Below are 24,325 nucleotides of genomic sequence, written 5' to 3'. Positions count from 1 at the left end.
TTGGCTAAAACATTTTGTCTCAAAAAAATGTTTTAAAAATGAGAAAGGTAAAAAAAACTTTTTTAATAAACATAGTAAAAGAAAGGCTAATATAAATATTCTTTAGACCGGATATCTATTAGAGTAAAAGGTTGATTGCTCATAAAGAAAAGTAAAAAAACATTAATCAATAACAATGAAATATTTTCTTAATCAGTCTCGGTCGATTAGATTTTTCTAAAACGAACTACAATTGAATTCAATAGAGCAAACCAAGCCTTATCGAAATACTGGAATAATCCCTTGTAACATAAACGTAACCTCTGTAAAAGTCTAACCCAATTAATTTATTAAGTATTCATGATTTGGTTGAACTATATATATATATATATTAAATATTTTAAAAGGTAAAATTATATATTCTTTAGCTATGCAAGTTTAACTGAAACATATTTTTTTGTAACACTAGCTGAAACATATTTTCTCTCATAATGTTAGAAAAGAGAAAAGTAAAAAAAAAAATCTTTTTTGAAGAACAAAAAGAAAGAAAAAATCCCCACTAATCAATAAAAATGGAATATTTTCTTAATCAGTCTCAATGGATTTAAATTTTCTAAACCAAGTTAAAATTGAATTCAAGAGAACAAACTAAGCCGTATCTAAAACAACTGGAACAATCCCTTGTAACTAAAACGCAACATTTGATAATGTCTAACCAATTTAATTTATTAAGCATTCATGATTGATTGATATATATATATATATATATTGAATATTTTACAATAGTAAATGTATATATATTTTAAGCTATCTATGTTTAGGTAAAACATCTTTATCTCTAAAAATATTTAAAAAGAAAAAAAGAAAATATTTTTAAGAAAAAAAAAAGAAATGTAAAAAATCAATAGTTAATAAATATGGAATATTTTCCATAAATTTCAGTAGTTTAATTTTTTTAAACCAAGACACAATTGAATTCGAGAGAGCAAACCAAGTCGAATATGAAACAATTTGAATAATTCCTTATAAGAAAATGCAATCTCTCTCTCTCTATATATATATATAAGTAAATGTATATATATTTTAAGCTATCTATGTTTAGGTAAAACATCTTTATCTGTAAAAATATTTAAAAAGAAAAAATAAAAATATTTTTAAGAAAAAAAAGAAAAGTAAAAAATCAATAGTTAATAAATATGGAATATTTTCCACAAATTTCAGTCATTTAATTTTTTTAAACCAAGACACAATTGAATTCGAGAGAGCAAACCAAGTCGAATATGAAACAACTTGAATAAAATGCAATCTCTCTCTCTCTCTCTCTCTCTCTCTCTCGATAATATTTGACACACATTTTAAACTTCTCCGCCAAAACCTTAGAATGATCATCTCTGCTTGCATGGAAGACATGTATTTTGGTACCACCCTCGTCATACCCATGGCGAGAAAGAACTCGATTTGATGTGTTACAACAAAAGTTTTCATCAGTGGAGACTGGATTGGATTTTATATGGATAATCCAAGAGTTTTTAAGCTGATGATCTGCAAATCTTTGACAGAAACTTTGTGGGATGCTTCAACGGTACTTCAGCAATTCCCAAACAATGCTGCCTTTGTTCTTGAATACACCATCAAGCTTCTAAGCTCATCATTCCTAAACATGACTACATCAGTGGTACTTAACTATCATCAACCAGATGATTTACTCTTTCATTGCCAACTTAATCTTTTGAGATAAAAACAAACAGGTGACGCAATTTGTGAATGGACTTTACGAGTCGAGAAGTGACATTGCGAGATTTAAGGATAACATACGAGACTTCCTTGTACAATCCAAAGAATTCTCTGCTCAGGTATAATAATAATAGTTTATAACTACAAAGATTGGTTTCTCTTCAATAAACACTACATTTCGTTTAAACTGTATTGAATGGATTTGTTTTTGTTTTCAGGATAACAAAGATCTATATGCCGAAGAAGCTGCTGCTCAATTGAGAGAGAGATATACAGAAGATGCTTTTGATTCCTGGTCTTATAGCTCCAAACGAGATTCAAGACGACATGGCTGATTCATAAACTATTTCGTAGGATGAATTTATTCAATGAATCTTTTTTTTTACATCGAACATTTCATATTTTATTAAGCTAAATCGAACATTTCATAAGTTAGAAAAAATATAAAATTGGTCATTTTCTAACATTTTCTTTTCCTAAGCCAGAACAAAGGTGGATGGCAGGTTGATCGAGGCTTGGTGGAATATGTATATGCATAGCAAGAGGAGAGTACCATGATTTTCATATCTATCAATGTAAAGTTATTTAATTAAAGTAAGCATATTGTTACAATGAGTTTGAGATCCAAACCACTTGTTTATTGCATAGTCTTTATAAAAAACCGAGACGTTCAAGAGGCCACTGTGAGATTCATTCATCACTAATATTGGGTGTATCTAGATCAATTATAAAATGTTGCAAACAACAAAAAGATTAGTATTCTAACAATAATATGTCAAATCTATTTTTTTAAAAAAATATTTTGTTTACTAATACAAATATTCTATTTAGTTTTGTCTAAAATACAGAATAATATTATTTTGTCTTTAATTATTTCATATTTTTATATAAAGTGTTGCAAGTGTTATAATTAACAGGGCATAAATAAAATATAATATATATATACATATATATTAAAAATATATCCTAAGCTATGCAAAATGTGTAATTTATTAGAACACAAATGCACTAATATACACAAACATATTAAATGGTATGGTTTATAAACATAACACATTTGAAAAAAAAATGATAGTTTTGTATATGAAAAATGAATCTAACATACCAACATCTAAAATCGATACCATCAACTAATACAATTTACAAACAATTAAAGCATATGTTTAAGTTTAACATATAAATTGAATTATATAAAAATAAAAACACTCTCCCTCCCGGATGAATTCAATTGTCATTCGGTTTGGGTTTTGTAAACCGAGAGTGACACAATTGAATTGGAAAGAGCAAACCAAGCGGAATCTTGAGAGAGATCCCTTGTATAAAAGTTGTAACAAATGAAAACGCTCCTCCGCTTTATTCTCCGTCCCTCGTGGAAAGATTCGTCTTCGTTTGTTTCTTCTAGCTGATTCATCGAGCAACAATGGGTGCAAGCTTTTCGATACCTTCTTCGGCAATCAGGAGATGAGGGTAACTTACTGATCGATTCTGGAATGTATAGAGATTGTTACAAATTGACATCATAAAAGACCCATTCATGCTCAACAGTGTCATTCTAGTGTTTGCAAACAAACAAGACATGGTATAATGTTCAATGCTTTGAGTTTACCTTATGTTTGTTTTTTTTTTCTTCTTTATCCTAACTCTGTGTGAACCTCAGAGAGGAGCTATGTCTCTCCACGAGAAGTATGTGAAGGGCTTGGCTTGTTAGATCTCAAGAACAGGAAATGGCATATACAAGGCACGTGTGCGCTTCAAGGAGATGGTCTCTACGAAGGCTTAGACTGGTTATCCTCTACGCTCACAGAGGTTAGAGCCGCTGGTTACTCATCGGTTGGTCCCTCATTTTAACTTGCTTTGTCCGCGGCTAGCTAAATAGACATAACGAAAAAGTACAAGATCAAGCTCATGGTGTCTAAGTCTCTCCACCATTTATATACTTTTGGCCTCTGATATGGTTATGTCACACAATCAAAACCTCTTCAAGACTCTTGTAACGGAAGTGTTTGTTTTTACTTTTGGTCTCCACATTGCTCTGCTTCTGATTCTTATTCATTGTATATTCTGATGGAAAAATGTATAATCTGAAAAATTATGTGGGATTCTAATGTTTCTTCAAGCTAATATGATATATGGGTTGATCTTTTGCGTCTCTTTCTATTGTATTACATCACTTGGTAGCTCTTCAGCTTTGATTAGTTATGATCTTAAGACAGATCAATCAAGAATTAAATAGAAAAAATAAAGAAAATAGATTTGATTTTGTTTAGGTTTCTTCAAAAAGGAAAAACATAGCAACCTTAGAAAACAAAATAAGCAACAGTATTTTTTTGAGCAGAGAAGGAAATGATTTCAAAAGGCTAAAACAGTTTCTTCTCTACTACTCTAAGCTCTTGTGTTGTTGCTTGTTCTTGATAGCAAGTTCTTTCACCATCTTCGTTAGTTGCCTCACGCTTATGTCTTTAAGGCTCTCTTCATCGATCAAGTTCTTCTTCTTCTTAGTCTCGGCCTCTGCTTCTCTCTCTCCATTGTTGTCAAGAACCATCTCCTCCTCAACATTCTCTTTGTTCTCCGTGTTCTTGTCTGCAACAAGAAGGGCTGGTTCGTTTGATTCTGTTTCAAACGAGGACTTCAGTGGAGTTTTTGACTCTTTACCAGCAAGAACTGAAGAAGAAGAAGCTGAAGTCTTCTTGTCTGAAAAAGAATCTATCACTTCTCCAGTTCTCAAACTCTTTTCATCTACCTCGCTTATCTCATAATCAGACCATTCATCACTGTCTGATTCTTGAGTCTTCTTGTCTGAAACTATAGCCATCTCTGATTCATCAGACTCGCAGCTTTCTTCTGATTCTTCAGCCAGCACAACTGTTGGGACAGTGTCTACCTTAGCCACATTATCACTAGCAGAGACCTTAGACTCAGATCCCTCTTGGTTTGTGTCAGCAACAACACCACCAGAATCATCATCATCCTCCTCTGATTCAGTTTCAGAATCATTCTTCATTTCTTCAGACTCTGAAGCTGGAACGGTGTTGGACTCTGAAGCAAAGAAGAGAATAATGAAGAAATCCAAACACTGAAGAAAAACAACATTGATTGGTATGATTGTGTGTGTGTGTGTATACCTGTTCCATTCATCTGTTCCTTAGAGGTTGTTGCATCAACGAAAGTGATATCACCAAGATCACCATATAAAACATCAAGATCAGGATCATTCTTCGAATCATCCCACGAATCATTTAGATCTCTCACTGAGATAGCTTCAGAGTTGTCCTCTGATTTTGCCTGAAGCTTGGAGCCTGCATATATTACAATCAAACTTGATTACACACTGATCAAGACTTAACACTGCTAATAAAAAAAACGGATTATGTTTTTGCAAACCTTCACTTTCAGCATCTTCCTTCTTCTTTGAAGGCACATTAGTCTTCAAACTCAGGTCAGCCATGGATTCCTCAAGCAACTTGACCGATCTTCTCGTGCTATACACCCTCTGAACCGACTCAGATGCAGCAGCTGGCTGAGCCCTCCTTGTGCTTCTCACCGCTGGAGTTTTGCTCTCCTCCAGATTCATAGCAACTGTGGCAGCAACTCTTCTACGGCTCTGAGGTAGTGATGGATCAACGTTAGCGTTTCTGTTTTCTTGCTCCAGCTCTCCAGCTAGAGACTTGCTCGTCACAAGGCAAGAACGGGTCACAAGCTCCGTTGGTTGAGTTTCATCTTTGGTCTTTCTCCGAGTTGTTCTAGCCGCAGTGCGTGCAGCGCTTGGCATGTTCTTGGCTACGCTTGTTGGAGACAGGTCACGTGTGGACTCAGATTGGTTCATGAACTCCTCAATACCTTCAACCTATTAAACATTAACAAATAAATGTTAAATATCAAAAAAAAATTGTCAATATCAAACACATCTGACTCGAGCTTGATTTCAAACAAAATGATTTATCAGATCTTAGTTACAAGATACAGATCTCATATCATTTTAACTAAGAACGATCAAGATGCAAATAAAGTTACTAGCTTTTGCAATTGAATATTGAAGAAGTGAAGACTTACAATCTCAAGAGCTTTGAGAGCATCTGCCATGGCGATATTGGTCATATTGGCTGGGATCTTGTTCTTCTTACAGAAGAACTGAAGATCTCTTCTCGTAAGACTGTCGAAATCCATCGCGAGATAAGAGTGATTTTGATTTGGTGGGGGAAAATGACAGCTGAAAAACGAGAGGTTTTGTGTCTGATTGTCTGAAACGGTCTGAAGGGTGTGTATATATATATATACACATTACTCGAAAGAGAAGCCCTACCTAAGTGACCGTTAAGGCGTCAATTTTGAAAATTTAATGGGCCTTAACATGGGCCTAAAAATAAAAAGCTCAATGGGCCTGTAACTAGGTAACGTAGTAAGCACGCGTTTCGAGAGCGCGTGTTAATTCAAGAAAAATACGCGGCTCGCAACCATCACCATCCGGAGAGAGGCGAAAGAGAGACGGAGTCACGGAGAGGAGAGAGAGAGAGATACAAGAGGACGCGGAGGTTTCAGAGAGAGAGACTAACTTACATAGCTTATATATAAACAGACGGCGGAGAGAGCAGAGAAAGAAAGTTTTTTTTTAAACCTAACCTTGAAGAAAGCGTGAGGTTATAGCAACTTTTACAAATCTGAATGCAAAGCTCCCTCCTCGCCGGATTCGCTTGCTTCCTTCCCGCCGCGATTCGCTTGTAGTAACGGCGGCTGAGCTGGTTTTCAGGTAGATCGTTACTAAGAAACTGTTTTTTCTCTAGAGAATGGTAGACTTTTGAGGTTTGTTAGTGAAATAGAATAGAGAAAGTGTGATCTTGAGTGTAGAGAGTGATGGGAAGCTCAGGATCAGGTGCGGTGGGGTCGATCGTGTGGGTGAGGAGGAGGAACGGCTCGTGGTGGCCAGGGAGGATACTGGGACAAGATGATCTTGACTCTAATACTATCACCTCTCCACGATCTGGTACTCCTGTGAAGCTTCTTGGGAGAGAGGATGCAAGTGTGTAAGTCTCTTCTTGAATCTCTATAATAATTATAAATAAAAAACTCTGGATTGATTTTTTTTGTTCATTGTTTTAGGGATTGGTACAATTTGGAGAAGTCCAAGAGGGTGAAGCCGTTTCGGTGTGGGGACTTTGATGACTGCATTGAGAAGGTGGAGACTTCGCAAGGTCTGACGGTGAGAAAGAGAGAGAAGTATGCTCGTAGAGAAGATGCGATTCTCCATGCTCTTGAGCTTGAGAAGGAGATTCTGAAGAAGGAAGTGAAACTAGAAACTAGCAAGCCTAGGGATAACGCTCATGATATTTCTAATGGGACTTGTGACCATGTTGGTGATGATGTTATGCATTTGGAGAAAGGTAAAGTGGAAGATCATCAGCCAAGTTGTGAGGACGAGGTGCGTCCTCGAATGAGAGGTTTGGTGGAGTTTGGGCTGAGAACCAGTTCTTCTAAGCGGAAGTTTTCGTCTTCCAATGGTCCTCCTGATACTTCCTTCAAGTCTCTGGCGAGAAGCAACTCTTCAGCTTCTTCTAGTGGAGATCATAGCATGGAGAGGCCTAGCTACGCCCTTGGTAAGATGATTTTTTGCAACTTGGTAACTGTCTAGTGTCAAGATGGCTGGAGATTAGACACTTCTGGCTCTTTTGTTATGCGATTTTGGCTCTGTTGCAGGGAAGGAGAAGACTAGGAACTCGATGGAGGCTAAAAGGACTAAGTATACGTTTGCACCAAATGAATCTAACGATGTTTTAGATCGGCATGAGAGTTTACTAAGCCACAGGGAGGCAATGCATTCGTCCTTTCCTGGTGGCGGCTCTCGTTATTATGACCATCCTGATTTTTTGCAAGATACTGAATATGTTTCTTCTGAGTCCGAAACTGATTCTTCTGATATGGAGGAGGATACTGATGATGACATTCACTTGCTGTCAGGTGAAGCCTCTCTGAACGGCTAAAAGCTAGTTTCTTATCACATTAATGATTCTAGTTCTTTGTCTGGCATTGGTTCAAGCCTCTGAAGTTTAGAAAGCAAATAACCTTTTTGATTACTAAGACCACAGTTATCTAACTAGTTTTGGTTCTATCTTCTCAGGAGCTGGGCGTCACTTAGAGCAACACAATACTTTTAGTAGACACATGTCAGCAGAGGATGAAAGCACCAGTAGCGAGGAAGATTGTTACGAGTCATCCATGTCAGGCGACTCTTATCACCTTTATTCCCAAGATCCTGATAATGGAGCTGGTACGGTGTCCAAGTGGCAGCTCAAGGGGAAAAGAAACATGCGCAATCTTCCAAGAAGGTCTGCACGCAAGAGGGAAATGCACCGTCATCATCTGGAAGATGGAAGAAGATATTCTGAGTATAAGAGAAGAGCATTTGGCCAAAAGCCTATGGGTTATGGATTAGATTCTAGTGATGAAACGGATGACACTGATCACAACGAAAGACAGTTCGGGCTAGGTGATAATGATGAGTATCGGTTGTCAACTATGTTTGCATCTGGATGTAAGAACATCTATAGCCGTGACATGCTGGACTGGGATGATGATCCTTGGGAAGGCCAGATTGGTTTGAAGAAACTCGAAGGTTCAGATGCTTCTCATCGACATTTTGGAAGGAAAACGTATCCTCCATTGATGGATGTTGATTTAGAAGTACAAGGAAGCTATCGGAAAGGTCCTGTCCCATTTGTCTCCCTTATGAGTAAGTTAAACGGCAGAGCAATCATCGGGCATCCGGTTGAAGTCCAAGTCTTAGCAGATGGTTCCTCTGAGTCATATGAGTACTTTGGTAATGAAACAAGTTACCATGACAAACCCTTGTTACTTCCCCCTGCTTGGAAGACTGCAAGAAGGAGTAGCTCACGGGTTCCACGGTTGCATCGGTTATCATCATCGCTTGAAGCCGATGCTGAGGATCATTCTCCACCAGATCAGGGACGGAAACCACAGCTTAGGAAACTAATTGGTTCGGGAAACTTTAGTAATGATGGTGACTCGGTGAGGAGAAGCAATCTAATGGGCATTCCACGACCACCTGGAGAAAGAAAGAAGTTGCTGAAGAACACAAACGCAACCCCTAGTCAAAAGACAAGGGCACTATCTTCGTTCAGCAGCGAACAAGCACTACACGGGACAAAGGCCTTGGGGGATCGGACTCACGAGCTCTCTAACAGACGGGTGTTACCGGGACCACCGACCGTGGCCTGCATACCGGTCAAACTAGTATTTAGCAGATTACTGGAGAAGATAAATAGACCTTCATCAAAACCGACCGTGAAAGGCTTCAATGAGAGAAGAGATCAATGACAAGAGGTCTTTACTCAAAGCCAAAACGAGATTTACAGCTACAAAATGTATAACCATTTGGTTCATCAGGCTTTGATTATGTGATGACTCTTGAGGGAAAGTTAGTCGTAGGGAGAAGAATTTACGTAGAGAGACTCTGGTTACTTCCTCGTACAGATCAGGTGAAGAGTTTAGAACATTGATACCACTGGTTCATTTTGTATATTTTTCATTCTCTCGAGAAGAAAGCTTTGTCTCTTTGATTTAGTTCCAGCTTTAGATTTATAGTCTTAGATAGTTTTTGTTTTTTTTTTTGGGGTTTTCACTTGCTGTATCTTTGCTGGCTAATTAATTTACACATTATCAATTTTTATTCTTCAGAGATCATTTTATGGTCTGTTGTTTGGTCAAAGGGTGGATCAACCGGTTTAGGCTTTTATTTATTTATGTTTTTCCAGAATAGATTTAATTTTAGCTCATGATTGATTTTGGAACCGAGGAAGTAAACGTTGGTTAAGGTTTGATTTCGTTTTGTAGACTGAAAGAAACTTCTCAAAATCTATAACCAAACTCAGTTCGGTGCTTGGTTTTTATAAAGGGCTGGACTTCACCTCTGTTTGGTTAACTTTGGGATGGGTTTAAGATGAATCTTACCAAATCGTTTCAGACATATAATAGAACTTGGAAGGCTGTTCGGGACGCAAACAGTTGTTTGCAGGGCCCGAAGAATCTATCATGTGCGAAGGGCCCGTATCCGTATACACATAAAATAAAGTTTATGTTAAATCATGGGTCAAAAGTCACTGAATCTGTTAAACATACTTCGACACGTATCGTTAGATTCGTCACACAGAGATTCTCGATGACCTTGTTCTCTGTGCCATCTGTTTCCACCCACCACGTAACATGCATCCAATCTCCGTCCATTTCTCAGCTCTTTTCACGTGTCATGATCGGGTACAACACATTCCCAAAATATCTTATCTCCGACCAGAAAAAACTTTATTATATAAACGACCGCAAAACCAGAACCCATGTTCATGGGCGTGAACATGTTACTTTGAGAAACAGATTTCACAAGATAATGTTTTATATTCGAATATTCATTACGTACCTTCTCCAAAGTTAGATACAAATATGCAATTTTAAAAACATTTTAAAGACAAAAATCTACCAATAAAGTATCAATTAATTGTAATTATGGACCTGACTATATATAGACGTTCGTCACCATTGTAATAAAATTGTTTGTATATAAAAAGGGCACTGTTTCCATGCTCAACTCTTGATAAATTATAAGCGCCTTTGAAGAGAAGAAAAAAAAAATGCATTATCAAGAACAGATGGAGTCTCTTATGTTGGGTGAAGAACGCAGACGCGAAAACTGCGTTAGAGACGCAGACGCGGACGCAGATGAAGGTTTTAACTCTCCCTCTTCTTTTCCAAACTCTCCTGACGAATCAGACCGTCGCAGTTCTTCTTCTTCAAGGTAAGAACAATCAAAGAGTTTTCGTTTATTTACCCCTGTGTTTAGAGTTTTTCGTTTTTTTGCCCCGAGTTTAGATCTGGTTAGATTAAGCCCCAACATTTAGTGTCTATTTGTAAATTTTAGGGCATTTTCTTATAATCCTTTAGTTTCTGTAAATTAAATAATCCTACAGGGATATAATACGAGAAAGCTTTAATTTTGTTCAAAAAAATTGTTGTGTATTTGTAAATTTTAGGGTATTTTCTTATAATCCTATAGTTTAGGGATATAATACGAAAAGCTTTAAATTTTGTTCAAAATTGTTGTGTATTTGTAAATTTTATATTTTGAAAATGTTCAACGACAGGAGAGGATTGTCAAAACATTACAGAGGCAAGTCACAGTCCTTCACGTCGCTGTCGGAAGCGCTGACAGTAGAAGATCTCGCGAAACCCGAGAATCCTCTCAACGCGAAACTGAAGCAGCGACGGGAGAGCTCTCACTGTCGACGATTATCCGGTTGCGGCGGTGCATCGCAGCAAAATCTAGCTGGCCACGACGCTTTCTTCGCCGGAAACGATAGGCAGCCGAGACTTTCCGGTAACAGACTGCCTCCGAGAGCTCAGACGCTTTCGGCGGCTCACATATCGGCTTTGCTCACTCGAACCTGAACCGGGAAGCTTTTAGTTTATTTGTTTATCTAAACCGGAATAGAACCGGGTTTCGTTTGGGATGATGTTTACTGGAGCTTCAGTCTTCTGAATTGTGTGAGAATGTATAAATTATAAGTATTTAGACTCTTATGATCGTTTCGAAATTTTCAGTTTAATCTAAATTAGCTCAAGCCGAACTTTACTGTATACTATGGGTACTATACACAAGAGATTTGGGAACTTTTGAAAATACCAAAAGATATAGGACGCTTTTATCAGAACATAATAAGATATGGGCTAATTCGGAAAATAACAGCAGTATGGGACAGCATGGTTAAATACTGAATAAGTTAGAATGGTTTAGTAAATAACCCTGTTAAAAATCGGCGCCTAGCCGTTAGACGTTATTTACTAAATAACAGCAGCTGTGGATACTTTGGTGTATATACAAAAGAAGTTGGGTAATATCATAGGATATGGGGCTTATTTGTGAGCACCATCTGAGTTGAGGTAAATACTAAAATTTTGGGGAAGTTTTATAAATTGTTCTTTTTAAGTAAATGTTAAATTTATTAAACCAAAAAAATTTGTACAAATGATCTAACATTGTTTAGAAAGTGTTTAGCTTAAAACACTATAGTGTTCTCTCGTCGTAAAAATCATTGGGTAATATTATGAAAGCACAAAAATTGAGGGGCTTCTTTTCTAATTTATGAAGTATTAATCGGTCGAGATGACGTGGAGGAAGGAGGTATGACGAGGCTTTGACTCGCGTTGCCGTAAAACAGAACATTGCTTCCACCAGAGGTTGGCACCACGATTCAGTCTTTGATCTATTCAAACTCGTTCATCGATTTCAGACCTCAAAAGACAGCTTTATCAGATCCGAAGTTGCCTGAATTCTGCTTTTGAGGTTCCTTCGAGATGAATGACCTTAAGAGTAAGTTCTGATCAACTCTTAAGTCTTTGGGATGTAATCATGAACTAGTAGTAATCCATAAGCTGTAGAGGTGCTTTCGAATTTGTTTGTTTGTTACCGATGCTGAAACGATGAGGGTTACTTCTACTTGGTTTTCCTCTGTTTCTTGGTTATGGTTCTGTTATGTGTTCTGTCGTGTGTGTGTGTTTTTTTTTAATTCTTCATGATGTAATGATTACTGAGTTGTGCAAAATTTTCAAAACCATGTCGTTGAAAATTGTGATGATGTTTTGGGGCAGAGATAGGGCTAGGCTTGACTGGATTTGGTGTCTTCTTTACATTACTGGGAGTTATATTCGTGTTTGACAAGGGACTCATCGCCATGGGAAATGTAAGTATATGTACCGTTACGAGTTTAGTAAGCTTGTTAAGATTATATTTAACAATATGTGATCATATATCTAATTGAAACAGATCCTCTTCCTAGCCGGTGTCACTCTAACCATTGGGATTCAACCAGCCATCCAATTCTTCACAAAACGGCGCAACTTTAAGGTTATTTCTCTAGTAACCCCTTTTGTTTTCATCCTGATCCCACAATAACTCACTGTTTTGTTTTTCTGGTAATATAACTTCTTCCTGGTCTATTTGTTTTTACACAGGGAACAATATCATTTGGTTTGGGTTTCTTGTTGGTTGTGCTTGGATGGCCTATTATCGGTTTACTTCTAGAATCTTATGGATTCCTTGTGCTCTTCAGGTTTGTTTGAAACTCTTGTTGGTTTCATCACTTCATTTTGTACTTTTTGGTTACTTTATTAATGTATTTTCTGCATTCTTTTTGTCATGTTAAAGTGGTTTTTGGCCTACACTCGCTGTCTTCCTTCAAAGGATACCTATACTGGGGTGGCTTTTGCAGCATCCATACATCAGATCGGTACATTTCATTGATATCAATTTACTTTCTCAATTCTCAGCCTTCTAAATCGAAACATATGTTTCTTTCAAAAAAATAAAATTCGAAACATATGTTGCCTGATTGTTTAAAAAAAAATATATGTGCCTCTGATTTACTCTCATTTGAAATGGTATCAGTTACTGGATCGTTACCGTGGAAGGCGTGTTCCTGTCTAATCCTCTTTGCACACAAGTACATACCATGTAACGACTGTCTATACGGTACGTATGTATATAACACTCTAGCACTCATCGTTAGTTTGGTTCTTGTAATTTGGTTTGTGAATAATATTTACATGTAGTCTTTTGGCTTTTCCTCTCATTTTGATTCTGTAATCATCTATAAGTCCATTTTTCATTGGTTATTAGTAATAAATAATAAGAATGAGATGTATATGTATGTTAGTGTATAGTATACATAGACGCACTTTCTCCAAGGCGTATATAAATCAATAATTAAAAAATAATTAGAAGAAAATCGCAAGATATTTGTAACATTGCTGTGCCAGTACACCAACAAGAGTGAGTTTTGTCTTCGTGATTTTCTCAGCTCTTTGTAACCAAGAATCATTGTCCTCTTCAATGAACAATGTTCTCTCTTCCACGTTCTGATTAATAGGATTGATGTGAACTTTCAGCGTGTGAGAAGGTACGACTTGGTGATATAGAATCTTCGTTGTTTGATATGTCGAGATAAGCATTTGGTTGTTAAACCTAGTTTCTTCTTCGACCACCTCAAAACGAGATGAATCAAGGGTTTCATTTGTATTCACTTCTTCTTCGTTACCTTCTACTTGATTTATGTTTTCCTCGTTATATATATCAAACGAGAAGAAATCATCAATGTTTATGTTGTCATTAGTATTATCTCCTGTAATATTAAACAATTTGTAGTTATGGTTAGATAAGAAAAATACCTAAACAATCTTGAATGTAAGCCCAAATTATATATCATACTCACCATGATATCCAAGGTCTTGTTCAGTACCATCCAAAGTAGATATGATCTTCTGCTCTTCGGTATATCCCTTTTCAATATTCATGCAAAAATTAGTTTATGCAAGGTTGAAAAAATAATTTCTAACGTATGAAACTATAGTAGATGTTTACATATATTACATACCTGGTTCATATGATGATTTGACATCATCAATGGTGGTTCATCATAATTGCCTATGTGGATCACTTGATCACCAACGCTATTATAACGGTTGGAGCCACTTGTAGCGAAAGTAAAGTCCTCCAAAACGCCATGATTGTTGTTTTGAGTTATACTCGTAAAGAAATCACAATCGCTGACCGCCGAGTTCTCTACACGCAACGGTGGTAGAGACATATTGTGTTGTAACATTGAGCATTCAATCTCATTATTAACCTACATAATCATATAATTCCATCATTAAAATTTTGTTATATAATTTAATCATCCTATTTTATTAGGTTGCAAGGATATTTTATACCTTATATGGAGTAGGGAACGGTGCATAAGAAGAACCATAGTATTGTGACCGATCTTCGTTACTGATCATTGCGTTTGAGTTAAAACGTCCGTTTCCAAATCGCGGTTGGAATGCGTTTTGAACTTGATGAGTAGTTGAGCTGATCTCTAGATCCGAACAAGCGTCAAAACTCGAATTGCCACTCACATTCGACATCGGGTGGACGTAAGACCGATGCTGATCTCTTGGCTTAGCTTCAATCACAATTTTTTTAAACACACGACAAAGAGCATATGCGTCCTGAAAAAGAAAACATAAAAACTTTAGGCTATATATACCAAAGATGATTAGCATAATTAATTGGCTAATTGACGTGACGAACCTGCATGCCGTATGCAGAAGGCTCGCATTGAGTTTCATCGAGTCGATATTCATGCATGACCCAACCGGTTCTTATACCATGCGGCGCACGTCCACGGTAGTAAACCAATGTCTTCTTGGTTCCAATGGCTCGGTCTCTCCAACTAACCCGGCGGTCCTTACCCGTTGCCTTCCAATACCCACCTTTGGTTGCTCGGTTTGTTCTCGAACCGTTGGGATACTTCCGGTCCCGTGGGCTAAAGAAGTACCATTCCTGGTCTTTGCTCGGAAGCAAGGCTTTCCCTACCATTGAATAATTCTAACCAAAATTAGATCCAAAATTCTAATAATAGTTTGCCAAAGGAAATAATCCAAAATTTCAAGAATAGCTCAGTTAGATACATGTCATCTTTAAACGCATCTTGTTAAAAGTTCTCAAAGTTCATTTGAAATAATAACAAAATAAAAAAATTCTTTTAAAAACTAACGTTTACGTACTATTTCCCATTAAAACTTAGGATTTAGTTTTTTAAGAATTTAGTTGAAATCATAACAAATGAATAGTAATAGTCATTCAAAAACATTGTATGTGGTATTCTCCTGTGGAAGTTAAAGTATATTTAGGGTTTCTTCATCATTGTTATATTCTTATTCTTTTCTTCAGCCTCTCTTGCTTCTGTTGGTTATAGACAGAACAAATAATGATTCTTAATTACAAAGGCTGTGTTATTAATCGAAATAAGATTTGTAAAATTTTGAAATTAAATAACAGTTTAATCTTGTAACGCTTATTAAATTAAAGTTCATCATGTTTTGTAAAGGATTGATGAATATTAGTAAATAGTTCATGCATAAATATATGCAAGAATATATAATATTACGTACCTGGTAAGTCCCATGGCTCGCACTTGTAGAGATCAACTTCAGCGATAACCTCAAGTTCGATTTCTAGACCGTTTATTTTTCTTTTGAGATAGTAAGTAATTAGCTCCTCATCAGTTGGGTGAAATCTGAAACCTGGAGGTAACGAGACAGGGGCCATAGAATCTTGGATCAATTTCAAGAAAGAGCGGAGAGAATAGAGACTTGAGAGAAAAATTAGAGAATGGAAATGTTTTGTAATCGTTGAGTGCTTGGAGAGGGAGGCTATATATATATAAAGAGGGAAAAGACAGAAGAAATGAAAAAGGAGAGACAAAAGTGAATAAAAGGAAGGTCCCCATCCCAAAACAACAAATAATATTAAGAATTAGTTTTAATATTTTAAATTGTCTATTTTTTTCTATTTTTTGGCTGACGCATAATGTGCTAACTCAAGGTTTCATATTTATAGCTTTATATACGCAACAAGTTCTTAGAGCATGATTAATCCGGGATTCTTAGGATGAGGTTCTTAGCGGATGTTAAGAAACTGTTTCTTAACTTTTAACTAAAAATGCTAAGAACCGGTTCTTAAATAAAGATTTTAAGAGCCGGTTCTTATCTTTTTTAGTTAAAAGTTAAGAAACAGTTTCTTAATTTCCGCTAAGAACCCCACTCTAAGAACCCCGGGTTAATCATGGTTTTAGTTCTGATATTTTCGTTCACATACATTAAGGTATAAGTTGTATTTGTTCATTTCTTTTGTTAGTTATTAGGTTTAATGTCTGCAATCAAAACATATATATTAGATTGATGAATAGATACAAAGTTTGTAGAAAAGCTTAATTATCAAAAATGAACAAGAAAACAATAACCAGGAGGGATTATGTAGTTAACCGGAACAATCAATCAAAATAATTGCCACCCAAAATGCAAAACCGTGTTTCTTCATCAAGTGGCCTCATCAATGATCCCATGCTTCTCCAAGAGTGGTCGGTCTGGAATATAATACACGTGTCAAGACTATGTTGGTTGCATGGGAGATGGAATATTGGGTTACCCCAAAACTATTGCAATCTCTCTTCTCTTTTTGTTCATTGGCGGCACTTCTAACTGAAATAACTGTTTTAATTGTACCCCACTTGGTGAGATCCAACTTAATATTAAAAACCCGAAGAAGAAGACCGAAAAAGTATGTATGAAAGATGATCATGTGGGTCCATCAGTTGTGAACATGTGAATAAATCCTTGGAAGCTATCGATGGGCCAACCATGAAGAATCACTTCTCAACCTTTCTCATCATCGTCATAACTTTTTTCTCTTCTTAATCCAATTCCATATTCTCTTTTGTTTGTACAATCATATATACAAGCACATTAAATATATCTGCATCTAATTACAATGTGTACATACCCCCTCTTGACACATTTCCCATACATGAATCCATCTTTTGGTTCTTAACTTCTTTTTGATGGCGTTCACACACATCTCTATAACTACTATTATCCCTACATTAACATGGTGTATATATATTAAGGCATATATATATATATATATTTGTTACACCACAAGAGAATGAGAAAACCATAAAATAATTATCTAAAATGGATTGAAACGGTTAGAGATCGCCTAGACTTATATAAAACGAGGATTGATTGGGGGTACTTTTCTTTAGATTACCCTCAAGTTTACAAAACAGGGCCCAATTATTACAATTTGTTTTTTTAGAAACACATACAATTTGTAAATCTACAAAAGTTAAAGTTCTTAAACATTTTGGGCTAGAACGGGGCCTTAATTTTATATGAGCCGGGCCTTTAAAATATATTTGTAATCTCAGGAAGATATAAAGCGGTCATGTGATATCCAGCACAGAGCGCATGTTAGAGTAGTTCCAAGCTCTTGACTAAGGTGAGCTCTCAGAAATCAACATAACATAAATAGAGATCTTATTACAAAACTGGAAAGTTAAAGCAAAAAAAGTTTTGTGAGTTCTTAACAAAGGTTTGTTTTTCTTTTCTTTTTGGAGTTTTCTTGTAGAGTTATAAGAGAAGTGGGATGTTCATAGAATTTTTTACATCTAAGTGATCTTAACATTGGAAGTATAGATTACACATTCTTAGCTATAGGATTGTAACATCTTTTGACTTTCAAGGTGTATAACCTTTAGTTACTATTATGATTCTTGTTACTCATTTTGTATTCTTTTCTTAGCTTCTGTTACAACAACAGTACACTAGTGGTTTTGGTCATCATTAGCTTTAAGCATTTGAGAGGAAGCTTTTGCTCCTTAGTAATGCAAAGATACAATAGTGATGTTTGTGTGATCACTCTTCTTAGTACATTGGTGACTTCTCGTACCTATTCGTCGGAGAGTGAAACTATGAAATGCAAAAAGAACACTCCTTAGTCATGTAACCTTAGATCTTGCCATCAAAAAATTCTTATATCATGGTGTAACCCTTCTCTGTGTGTCACGGAGTCTCGAACTGTTTCCCTTCAAAGGTTTGTCCGTAGTCCCAGTTTCTAGGAGCAACGTTGTAAGCTGTCACGGTTGATCTATCACTAGCAGTCACTTCAAACGAGAGAGCTTGGTTCTTGAGATCGGCGTTGATATGCCAGTTCTGTCCCCAGTTACGACCCATTGGTAACCACCCGGTTCTCGACCCTTTAACCTTCACAGCAGATATATCACCTGATCCAGCAACATTGGTGATCAGAACCGAAATGAAAATGCCTCCACCATCTATTGTGAACCTAATGCTTCCTTCCCTCCTACAGTTAATCCTGTGTAGACAAAAACCAGTAGCCATGGTTATTATGTTCACTCTAACCACAAAACACACCACAAACCAGTAAGGATCCAGTGAATCATTATAGTACCATAAAACCTAAAGAACAGTGATGTCTAGTGCCTAGAACTTTTTCAAATCATTAGCTACAATATGCAACCAATCCAAACCACAATTTAAATCAATATTCAAGAAATTACTAGCCGGTAACTTAGCGCTTTATAAGAGTTTATAAGTGACTATTGTTTAGGCTATGCCTAAACCGATTTTTAACGCCTATACCGAAATCATTCTAGAAAAATCTTTTCGTTTAGGCCTATCCGGATTTTTAAATAAATTGTTTCGTTTAGGCCTAAACCGATTTTTTAAAGCCTAAACCGATTTTTTAGTTATTCTAGAAAAATCGTTTCATTTACATCCAATTTGCTGATTCTAACGCATAGACCAATTTGTAGAAACACTGCCTTAACTACCATAGCTGAATCTTGTTGAAGCACTAGTCTACTCAAGTTACACGACCAAGGGCAATAACGTAAATTGCCAATCCAGGAGAGCATCTAGGGCAAACACAGCTCATATAAAGCACACGGATATCGAAGAAGACAAAAGCAAAAGCAACAACAATCACCGCTTGTAATGATTTTGCTTACAAAAATTCAAATTAAAAATCGCGTTTCCACTAACGCAAACGCATTTATCTAGAAACGCGAATTAAAGTTTTACCATTTTTTGAGTTAAACGCACCTTCGATACTGCACCGGCATGTTCCCAGCTTTCCAAATAGCGATCTTCCCAAACGCCTCGATCGGCAACACGAAGTGCTTGTTCGGAGGGTTACAGTGACCACCACCGTCGGGGTCAAAACCGTAATTAGGAGCGCAGAAGTTCGTGGCGGTGAGGATGATCGAAGTCCCGGGGATGCACCACCGCAGATCATCGACGCATCTGAGCTCGAAACAAGCGCCGCAGATCTGACCACGCTCGAACAGAGTCTCGCTCAGTCCGACCGTGGCCATGCCGTATCCGGATTTGACGAGATCTCCGTATCCGCACGCACCGCCTACTTCGTCGCGAGGATTGGTCGCGGCGTAGTAGGTGGCTCGCGCGGGGCGCCATTCGGAGGCGGAGGAAGATACGGAGGAGGGAGATGAGGTTGAGGAGGAGTAGTGGGAAGTCGCCGGAGGTGATAGTGCGGCGAGGAGAAGGAGGAGGAGGAGTGAAGGGAGAGAGAGTTGCATCTTCCGATGTTTTGATGTTCTGTTTTGGGTTATGTCTTTACTGTTTTAAGTGGGAAAACATTTTGCTTTTCTTTTCACCGGTTTGTCGGTATAATGAAATCACTATTTTACCCTCGATCTAAAGAGCTTTTTGAAATCAAATCACATCCAAATGTAGACATGTTTAAGTTTAATATTTATCAGACAACTTTATCTTTCGTCTTAATCATGCTCTAAAATGGGCAAAACATCATTTTTTATGTAATATCATATATATGATCCATTTTTGTTTTCAGCTGGAATGGAGTAACAAATTATATATTCATATACCGAGTAATCTTTGCGTTTACCTTCATTTTTCTACTAGTATTCCCAAAAGAAACAGTGGTTATCCTTGTTAAAATTTTACTATAGACAATGGAAGACATTGATTGCTTTGTTTCGAAGTTAATTTATAACCGACATTTCTGTTAAATTTTGAATTTAGGGGCTTTTGTATAAATTACCTCCAAATTAAAGGTCCTTTGTAAACCCTGCATAGGGCCCATTATGGTTAATCAGCCGGGATTGTCCGTTATAGTACTGAGTTTGATTTGTCAGTGCAAAGCCCACTACTTGTATTTTGGAATTTAGTTCGAACATTTTTCTTTTGATGGTTGTGAATAACTTTAGTGTCTCAATAGTTAGTGCACCTTAGTTTTTGAATGATTGGTTTGATCTTATTCAGCTCGAATAGACTAAACAAAATTCATATACAAATAATTAATAGAAAGAGAGACGCATGTTTGCAAAATATATAAATTCATGATTTGTCATCTAAATAGTTTTATTTTTTGTTAACCCGAGATATCTGGCAGACGGTGACCCAACCGACTAATCTTCGGGGGGTCTGAGCACCGGCGCAATTAGACCCGAGCAAACCCATGTCACTTGGCCACACGCTAGGGTAATCTGAGAATAACGAATTCGAACTCACGATCCTTAGGATCATTGTGGAATCCATGTACCACCTGAGTGGTTATCATCTAAATAGTTGCATTTTTAATAAATATCATACCAGATATATATTGACAATGACATATATAATATTTTTCTTAATATACACACGGTTTTCTCAAACTTAGTTATTCGATATGCAAATTTGATAGAGTACCCATTTTTTCACTCTCCAATTTTCATTCAGTACAAGCGGCTTTGATGATGGCTTCGAAATGCTTCTTCTCATGGATAATCCAGTGTCCAGCATGAGGAACCTCATGAAACTTTATCCATGGCAGCTTATCACATATATAGACCAGAACATCTCGCAATATTTGTTTGTCGTCGAGTGCACACCATATATGAACTGATCCTTTGTTAGTATCCGAGAACGGGTTGCTCAGTTCGGTTGGATCAAACTCCCAGTTACCGTAACCCGCGATGATGTCTCGTTGGCTGCTCACATATTCACCTTGTCGTAAAACAGCGTCCTATTTATAAGTTATGCATATTGATAGCTTTCATGAGTGTATTTTTCGAAAAATAAAAGTAGATAATATTCATTTCAAGTAGACGTTTACACATACCTTGTATGATTGTTTTGAATATGTTTCTGAAAGTTCTATATCACGTTCAGTCAGAGTTTTCTTGGGATCTCGATTACTTGGAAACCATTTCTGAGTCATCCACCAATATAACAACCATGGACAATAGTGTGCGACTCGTAGTGTCATTTGAAACTCAAATGGTAATTTCTTGATTGCTGCATTTAACAAGTTTTGAGGAATGCGTCTCCACCAAAAGTTTATTAATGGAACCGCCAATGAAGCTCCACTTAGTCTATAAATATAATAAAACATGTACACATTAGTCTAACTTTTGAACCTTTTCAAACAATTCACATGTGAATTTGAATCAGTGACAAAACAACAACACTAATGGAAACTACTAAATTATCACATATATTTACGTTACATCTCTACAACTTTGTAAATTATTAAACCGAAAATATTATTACAACTGGGTAGACCACGTGTATTTCATGTAAATTTGTCTCTATAAGCGTTATAGTTTTGATAACCTACATGGGAAGTAACACAATTCTTAAACCAATAATCTTTAAATTTCTTGTTATTTGATAAATGTTTATTACCTATGAGGAATGTATTTGAGGCAACCATAAACTGGGTAAGCTCCAAGTGACATGCCCAAAACATGGAACCTTGGACCAAGTTGCAATTTGTCAGCAAGTTCTTCGATATCGTATGTATCTGTTTTCAGCGTTCTTGATGGATTAGGATCGCTTTCTCCATAGCCAGCTCTATCGAAGAATAAAAAGTATATCTTGAATTCATCAATCATTTCCTGAAGAATCCAAGGGAACGTTGTAAAGTTCATTCATAGTATTACAAAACAATCATTAAATGATTACAATGAAATAGTTTCCCCAATATAATCATAACGTTTATACCTGAGTGGTGTATAAATCGACGTCTTTGGAATTTGCATATCCATGGATGACTATTATTTTGTTTTTGGCTTCGTCCTTCGGAAACCCTAGTTCTTTGTATGCTATATGTCTGCCATCACTAAGCTTGATTCTTGGAGATTTTTTGGTAACGTTTTCCAGCAGTGGAATTGGTGGTGGCGGTTTTATCAACTTGTAGACATAGTAGCTTGTTAACCCCACAATCGCAAGTAGCAGCAACATCATGTGGCCTATAGATAATACATATCCAAACATTTTGTTAGAGATACCTCTATATGTCTAATAATTCGAACAATTAATAGGAGAGAAAACCAACCTGATGATTTAGGAGATATAGTTAATGTGAAGTAAAACTCTGGCTTAAACATCTCTTATATAAGAGAAAATATATATTTTATATTATTTTTTGTTTGTTACACATGTCTCTGTAACTTCTTTTGCCTTCTTACAATTATTAAATTTTGTTATCTTGTTACATTTATCATCATTTGTGTAACTCCCCTCACGTATATTGCATTGATAAAATAACATCTTAAATTAATAAAAAGATTTTGAATTAATAAATCAGCTACTAAAAAGAAGAAAAGGTTGTCCTTTTAAAATTATACATATATAAAAATGAAAAACATTGATTTATTTGTTCAGTTCAAACAAAAAAACTTTGATTTATTTGTTCAAAGATGTTTGTAGAAAACTCTTTGTTAAAAGGTTTGTTCACCACAAAGTTAATAATATATTTCAAAAAATCATAATTTGGTATCTAAATCTAAACAAAGAGCTTTGTAACGTATCTTACATTACCAATGCATTTTATTGTCTTTTGCATATTTGTTGTTATTATGAATTGTGTAACTCCAGTCAGTTATTGCTTTACATTTTAATATATTATCTTCTGTTTATAATAAAAGGAAATTTTGTATTTAAAGTATTGATGTACTGATTAAAAGGTTGTATCCCTTTTGCTTTACTATACTATATTGTAACTCTTGGATTTAATTTAATTTCTATTACTTTCTTAATTATATACAGAAATTGGTTAAGTATTGTTCTTCTCATATATATAAATCTACACTTATTGTTAAATTTTGTGTAAATATCTCAATAAAAACTGAAAATAATTAATTTTAAATACGAACCAAAAATAAACAATTTATATATATATATATATATATATATATATCATATTAAATAGGTAAAACTAGCACTTTTTCTAACTTATCTATTTTTGTATTTGCTGTAAAAGGGATACACAGAAATATGGTACTACTAGGGGGTGTCCGCGCTACGCGCAAGATTGTTGATAATTATATTTCATGAAAAAATGTTTGTATTTTATTTTTATGTGTGCCATTTTGCCAATTTAAAGTCATTTTATTAAAGGTGGTATAGTACACTATCAGTAACTGTTACAATTAAGAATTCACTAAATTGGTTTTAAAAAGTAAAAAAAAATCATATTTAAATAATATTATTTTTTAAAATATGTCAAATGTTAAATTATATGCAAACTGAAGAATAAACGGTTAATAATATAATATGATATATCAATATAGTTTTTTAGTATTTTTTGTCCAAAACCTAGCAATTATTGGTTACAATATCACAATAGCTATGTTTTCTATTTTATATCAATAAGTTTACTAAGTAAATTCACTCTAGTTTTATTTAAAACTAAATTTATTATTTGGACAACAAAAATCTGGGGCAAACATATGTTTTTGTTTTTTATTTTTATTTTAGAATTGTTGTCCTTTTTATATGTCCTATTTTGCTATGGTCACTTATAATATAATTTTTTTTTTTTTAATTTAGTCGAATGTTAAATATAGTGCAAACAAAAGAATGTTTAGTTAATAAAATAATATGATATAATAATATGGTGTATTTTTTATTAGTTTTTGTTAATATATAATCAATTATTGGTTATAATATCACAATAGTGATATGTTTGTGAATATCTTGTATTTTGTATAGTATTGTATATCTTTATATATAAAGTATTGTACACTGGAATTTTTATTCATCACGGTAAGCTGTCGAATTTTGTATATGGGTCTGTGAATATATTGTATATTGGATATCTTTAGTATAAATGAAAACCAATATATTGTATACTAGTTTGGTTTATTAAATTGTATAGTATTGTACACGGTAAGCAATATGTATTGTATAG

At 35.5% G+C, this 24,325-nt stretch overlaps 7 protein-coding genes across 12 annotated transcripts; 3 read left to right on the top strand and 4 right to left on the bottom strand.

Annotated features, from left to right (window-relative positions):
- Window positions 1–3,992: 3,992 nt before the first annotated feature.
- LOC106344026 (nucleolin) lies at window positions 3,993–5,969 on the bottom strand. Its single transcript, XM_013783400.1, has 4 exons — window positions 5,764–5,969; window positions 5,095–5,557; window positions 4,836–5,009; window positions 3,993–4,749 (listed from the first exon to the last, which is right to left on the bottom strand). Exons 1-4 carry the CDS (start codon window positions 5,875–5,877, stop codon window positions 4,091–4,093), a joined length of 1,410 nt encoding a protein of 469 aa, XP_013638854.1. The 5' UTR covers window positions 5,878–5,969; the 3' UTR covers window positions 3,993–4,090.
- A 211-nt stretch (window positions 5,970–6,180) lies between these two features.
- On the top strand, window positions 6,181–9,398 carry LOC106336841. Of its 3 annotated transcripts, none has more exons than XM_013775829.1 (5): window positions 6,181–6,457; window positions 6,556–6,731; window positions 6,808–7,301; window positions 7,402–7,662; window positions 7,823–9,398. In XM_013775829.1, exons 2-5 carry the CDS (start codon window positions 6,562–6,564, stop codon window positions 9,037–9,039), a joined length of 2,142 nt encoding a protein of 713 aa, XP_013631283.1. In that variant the 5' UTR covers window positions 6,181–6,457; window positions 6,556–6,561; the 3' UTR covers window positions 9,040–9,398. The 3 variants fall into 3 exon arrangements, with proteins under 3 accessions (XP_013631283.1, XP_013631358.1, XP_013631434.1); XM_013775904.1 differs by having other exon boundaries at window positions 6,539–6,731; XM_013775980.1 differs by having other exon boundaries at window positions 6,533–6,731.
- Window positions 9,399–10,064: 666 nt separating this feature from the next.
- LOC106295897 lies at window positions 10,065–11,285 on the top strand. The gene is made up of 2 exons (XM_013731905.1): window positions 10,065–10,507; window positions 10,854–11,285. Exons 1-2 carry the CDS (start codon window positions 10,344–10,346, stop codon window positions 11,155–11,157), a joined length of 468 nt encoding a protein of 155 aa, XP_013587359.1. The 5' UTR covers window positions 10,065–10,343; the 3' UTR covers window positions 11,158–11,285.
- Window positions 11,286–11,907: 622 nt separating this feature from the next.
- Window positions 11,908–13,884, top strand: LOC106328006 (vesicle transport protein GOT1B). Of its 4 annotated transcripts, none has more exons than XM_013766378.1 (7): window positions 11,908–12,079; window positions 12,358–12,449; window positions 12,533–12,613; window positions 12,721–12,818; window positions 12,914–12,995; window positions 13,154–13,237; window positions 13,654–13,884. In XM_013766378.1, the coding sequence occupies exons 1-6, from the start codon at window positions 12,064–12,066 to the stop codon at window positions 13,190–13,192; spliced, it is 408 nt and encodes a 135-aa protein (XP_013621832.1). In that variant the 5' UTR covers window positions 11,908–12,063; the 3' UTR covers window positions 13,193–13,237; window positions 13,654–13,884. The 4 variants fall into 4 exon arrangements, with proteins under 4 accessions (XP_013621832.1, XP_013621811.1, XP_013621815.1 ...); XM_013766357.1 differs by having other exon boundaries at window positions 13,566–13,770; XM_013766361.1 differs by having other exon boundaries at window positions 13,635–13,714.
- LOC106327997 (NAC domain-containing protein 45) lies at window positions 13,392–15,944 on the bottom strand. Its single transcript, XM_013766345.1, has 6 exons — window positions 15,700–15,944; window positions 14,837–15,117; window positions 14,476–14,754; window positions 14,139–14,390; window positions 13,977–14,043; window positions 13,392–13,886 (listed from the first exon to the last, which is right to left on the bottom strand). The coding sequence occupies exons 1-6, from the start codon at window positions 15,854–15,856 to the stop codon at window positions 13,483–13,485; spliced, it is 1,440 nt and encodes a 479-aa protein (XP_013621799.1). The 5' UTR covers window positions 15,857–15,944; the 3' UTR covers window positions 13,392–13,482.
- Window positions 15,945–17,874: 1,930 nt separating this feature from the next.
- On the bottom strand, window positions 17,875–19,789 carry LOC106326606 (expansin-A13-like). The gene is made up of 2 exons (XM_013764537.1): window positions 19,213–19,789; window positions 17,875–18,463 (listed from the first exon to the last, which is right to left on the bottom strand). The coding sequence occupies exons 1-2, from the start codon at window positions 19,704–19,706 to the stop codon at window positions 18,151–18,153; spliced, it is 807 nt and encodes a 268-aa protein (XP_013619991.1). The 5' UTR covers window positions 19,707–19,789; the 3' UTR covers window positions 17,875–18,150.
- A 1,071-nt stretch (window positions 19,790–20,860) lies between these two features.
- On the bottom strand, window positions 20,861–22,490 carry LOC106301061. Its single transcript, XM_013737370.1, has 5 exons — window positions 22,469–22,490; window positions 22,135–22,382; window positions 21,817–22,028; window positions 21,251–21,503; window positions 20,861–21,154 (listed from the first exon to the last, which is right to left on the bottom strand). Exons 2-5 carry the CDS (start codon window positions 22,375–22,377, stop codon window positions 20,861–20,863), a joined length of 1,002 nt encoding a protein of 333 aa, XP_013592824.1. The 5' UTR covers window positions 22,378–22,382; window positions 22,469–22,490.
- Window positions 22,491–24,325: the final 1,835 nt, after the last annotated feature.

The sequence above is a fragment of the Brassica oleracea genome, chromosome C1 (assembly GCF_000695525.1).
Source record: "Brassica oleracea var. oleracea cultivar TO1000 chromosome C1, BOL, whole genome shotgun sequence".
Classification (NCBI taxonomy): Eukaryota; Viridiplantae; Streptophyta; class Magnoliopsida; order Brassicales; family Brassicaceae; genus Brassica; species Brassica oleracea.
This window is presented reverse-complemented; position numbering and strand designations above follow the sequence as displayed.

Excerpts from the sequence above, each read along its gene's own strand:
- LOC106344026 (XM_013783400.1), bottom strand. The coding sequence starts at position 5,877 with ATGGATTTCGACAGTCTTACGAGAAGAGATCTTCAGTTCTTCTGTAAG. Across the intron at positions 5,558-5,763 it reads CTCTCAAAGCTCTTGAGATT|GTTGAAGGTATTGAGGAGTT; the intron begins GTAAGTCTTCAC and ends AATGTTTAATAG. Across the intron at positions 5,010-5,094 it reads GGAAGATGCTGAAAGTGAAG|GCTCCAAGCTTCAGGCAAAA; the intron begins GTTTGCAAAAAC and ends TAATATATGCAG.
- LOC106336841 (XM_013775829.1), top strand. The coding sequence starts at position 6,562 with ATGGGAAGCTCAGGATCAGGTGCGGTGGGGTCGATCGTGTGGGTGAGG. Across the intron at positions 6,732-6,807 it reads GGGAGAGAGGATGCAAGTGT|GGATTGGTACAATTTGGAGA; the intron begins GTAAGTCTCTTC and ends TCATTGTTTTAG. Across the intron at positions 7,302-7,401 it reads GAGGCCTAGCTACGCCCTTG|GGAAGGAGAAGACTAGGAAC; the intron begins GTAAGATGATTT and ends GCTCTGTTGCAG.
- LOC106295897 (XM_013731905.1), top strand. The coding sequence starts at position 10,344 with ATGCATTATCAAGAACAGATGGAGTCTCTTATGTTGGGTGAAGAACGC. Across the intron at positions 10,508-10,853 it reads CGCAGTTCTTCTTCTTCAAG|GAGAGGATTGTCAAAACATT; the intron begins GTAAGAACAATC and ends GTTCAACGACAG.
- LOC106328006 (XM_013766378.1), top strand. Across the intron at positions 12,614-12,720 it reads CAAAACGGCGCAACTTTAAG|GGAACAATATCATTTGGTTT; the intron begins GTTATTTCTCTA and ends GTTTTTACACAG. Across the intron at positions 12,996-13,153 it reads AGCATCCATACATCAGATCG|TTACTGGATCGTTACCGTGG; the intron begins GTACATTTCATT and ends AAATGGTATCAG.
- LOC106327997 (XM_013766345.1), bottom strand. The coding sequence starts at position 15,856 with ATGGCCCCTGTCTCGTTACCTCCAGGTTTCAGATTTCACCCAACTGAT. Across the intron at positions 15,118-15,699 it reads CGAGCCATGGGACTTACCAG|GGAAAGCCTTGCTTCCGAGC; the intron begins GTACGTAATATT and ends ATTCAATGGTAG. Across the intron at positions 14,391-14,475 it reads CGTTCCCTACTCCATATAAG|GTTAATAATGAGATTGAATG; the intron begins GTATAAAATATC and ends ATGATTATGTAG.
- LOC106326606 (XM_013764537.1), bottom strand. The coding sequence starts at position 19,706 with ATGCAACTCTCTCTCCCTTCACTCCTCCTCCTCCTTCTCCTCGCCGCA. Across the intron at positions 18,464-19,212 it reads ATGCCGGTGCAGTATCGAAG|GATTAACTGTAGGAGGGAAG; the intron begins GTGCGTTTAACT and ends TTGTCTACACAG.
- LOC106301061 (XM_013737370.1), bottom strand. The coding sequence starts at position 22,377 with ATGATGTTGCTGCTACTTGCGATTGTGGGGTTAACAAGCTACTATGTC. Across the intron at positions 22,029-22,134 it reads TCGATTTATACACCACTCAG|GAAATGATTGATGAATTCAA; the intron begins GTATAAACGTTA and ends TGGATTCTTCAG. Across the intron at positions 21,504-21,816 it reads CTCAAATACATTCCTCATAG|ACTAAGTGGAGCTTCATTGG; the intron begins GTAATAAACATT and ends TTATATTTATAG.